The sequence below is a fragment of the Nestor notabilis genome, unplaced genomic scaffold (genome assembly GCF_000696875.1).
Source record: "Nestor notabilis isolate BGI_N333 unplaced genomic scaffold, ASM69687v1 scaffold22293, whole genome shotgun sequence".
Classification (NCBI taxonomy): Eukaryota; Metazoa; Chordata; class Aves; order Psittaciformes; family Psittacidae; genus Nestor; species Nestor notabilis.
In genome coordinates, this window is record NW_009921769.1 from 1 (window position 1) to 1,968 (window position 1,968).

Consider the following 1,968-nt stretch of genomic DNA (forward strand, 5'->3'; position numbering starts at 1 on the left):
GTCACCCACCACTCCGGGGGACACCGGGGATGTGCGGAGCTGGCTCCGGCGGTGGTGTGCTGCCCGCATCCTGTGCTGGGTGGGCTTTGGAGGGGTGATGTGCCGCTGGACCAGGCTGGGGGGCTTACCCAGCTGCTTACCCGCTATCCAGTGTTCCCCCCAAGCCGTGCTGCTGCTCCCCCTCCCTGCTTGTAGGACGTTGAGGAAGCGCCCGGTACTGGCCAAGAAGGATCACGTGATGGGGGTGTCCAAGTCCACTTTCGTCGTGCATCCCGGACCTGCCAAGCGCCCAGCAAGGATGGAGCTTCCGGCTCTTGCCCTGCTGCTGGCGGCGGGGCTCCTGCACACGCAGGTTAGCAAACACGGGCGGAAAGTCTGGGAAAAGTGCACGGGGCTGAGCTATGAAGGATCCGGTGGGTTGGCTCCGGGATCTGCCGTGTCTCTGCTCTTCCTGCAATGGCTCCCTTCTGCTGCAGAATATCCCACTTGCACTCCCAACTCCCTGCACTCATCCCCAGCAGCATGCATCCCGCAAACTGCTACAAGCTCAGCTGCAGGGTGTTTGATTAGTGAGGGGGGCCATCAGGTGGTGCAAATGACTGCTCTGCTTGTCCCTCCTGCTCTCCCGGGACAGCATGGTACCTGCCTTGTCCCTGCACAGAGGATGAGGAGAGTCTCACCCAGGAATCAGACCCCATCAGCCCCTGTCCCAGTGTGGGAGGGGGTGGCTGGGCTTGGGGAGGGTCTGCATCCCCCCCCAGCACTGTCTCTCTCCTGCAGGCCTCCTCACTGGCACGCTCCTTTGAGCTGGATTATGAGGAGGACTGCTTCCGCAAGGATGGTGTCCCTTTCCGCTACATCTCGGGCAGCATCCACTACACCCGTGTCCCACGCCCTGCCTGGAGGGACCGACTCCTCAAGATGTACATGAGCGGGCTGAGCACCGTGCAGGTGTAAGTGACAGGGGCGCAACCCACAGCTGACCCTCAGGGTCTCTGGGGTCCTTGGAACAAGGACAGAGGCAAGGGTGCTCTCTGATCACAGGCAGCGAGGACTAGCCCTTGCAGGTGTCCTGCGACCCACAGGACACCCCTGCCAGACACAAGCATGAGCCTGGGCTAGTCCCAGTCCAGTCCCATTTGCCATCCTCTGCTCAGTTCCCAGGACTGAGCAGAGTTCCCATTTGCCATCCTCTGGAATCCAGTTCCCAGGAGTAGAGGAACCAGCCTGTGGGATAGCTCCCTGTCATGCTGGGGTGCCCTTAGCCCCCACGTGGTGATCTTCCCTCTTGCCCCAGTTATGTCCCCTGGAACTACCACGAGCCATGGCCAGGGGTTTATGACTTTGCTGGGGACCGGGACGTGGAAGCCTTCCTGGACCTGACAGCCGAGCTGGGGCTGCTGGTGATCCTGCGGCCAGGGCCCTACATCTGTGCGGAGTGGGAGATGGTGAGTCCCAGACCCCAGCCTGGCATAGAAGGGTGATGGGTGGTCTGGGATGGGCGTGAGTGCTCCAGCTCTGGTGCCAGGCAGCCCAGGCTGCTGCCCCCAGCATACATGCCGCTCTGGTGCTAGGCATTAGCATTGCACTGGCCAGGTTTCAGCTGTGCATCAGCCCAGGCTGCTGAGCGGTTCCTCTGCCTCCCTCTCTGCTGTGCACGTTTCCTCAGGGTGGCCTGCCCTCCTGGCTGCTGTGGAAACCAGACATTCTCCTGCGCTCCTCTGACCCTGGTGAGCCTCAGCATGGGGCTGTGACCACCATGTTCTTACAGTCTGGTGCCAGTCTCCGTGCCCCTGCCTGTCCCGTGTGTGTGGTCTCTTCCATCCTCTCCTCCATCTTTTGACAGTCTTGTAGTTTGTCCTCCATCATGCTTGGCCCTGCCCTGTCTGCTCCTTTCTCCTCCTGGCAGGGCTGGCTGCGGGTGGACTGAGGTGGACACTGCAGCCAGGTGAGCTGCTCTTTGTCCCC

General features: G+C 61.7%; 1 protein-coding gene across 1 annotated transcript in view; it reads left to right on the forward strand.

Annotated features, from left to right (window-relative positions):
• The first annotated feature begins 238 nt into the window (after positions 1-238).
• The window catches only part of LOC104403228 (beta-galactosidase-1-like protein), a 5,302-nt gene continuing 3,572 nt past the window's right edge, over positions 239-1,968 (forward strand). The window contains exons 1-4 of the mRNA XM_010011296.1: positions 239-352; positions 781-953; positions 1,298-1,448; positions 1,670-1,770. Coding sequence (XP_010009598.1) covers positions 239-352; positions 781-953; positions 1,298-1,448; positions 1,670-1,770 — 539 coding nt within the window. The remainder of the gene's footprint in view (positions 353-780; positions 954-1,297; positions 1,449-1,669; positions 1,771-1,968) is intronic.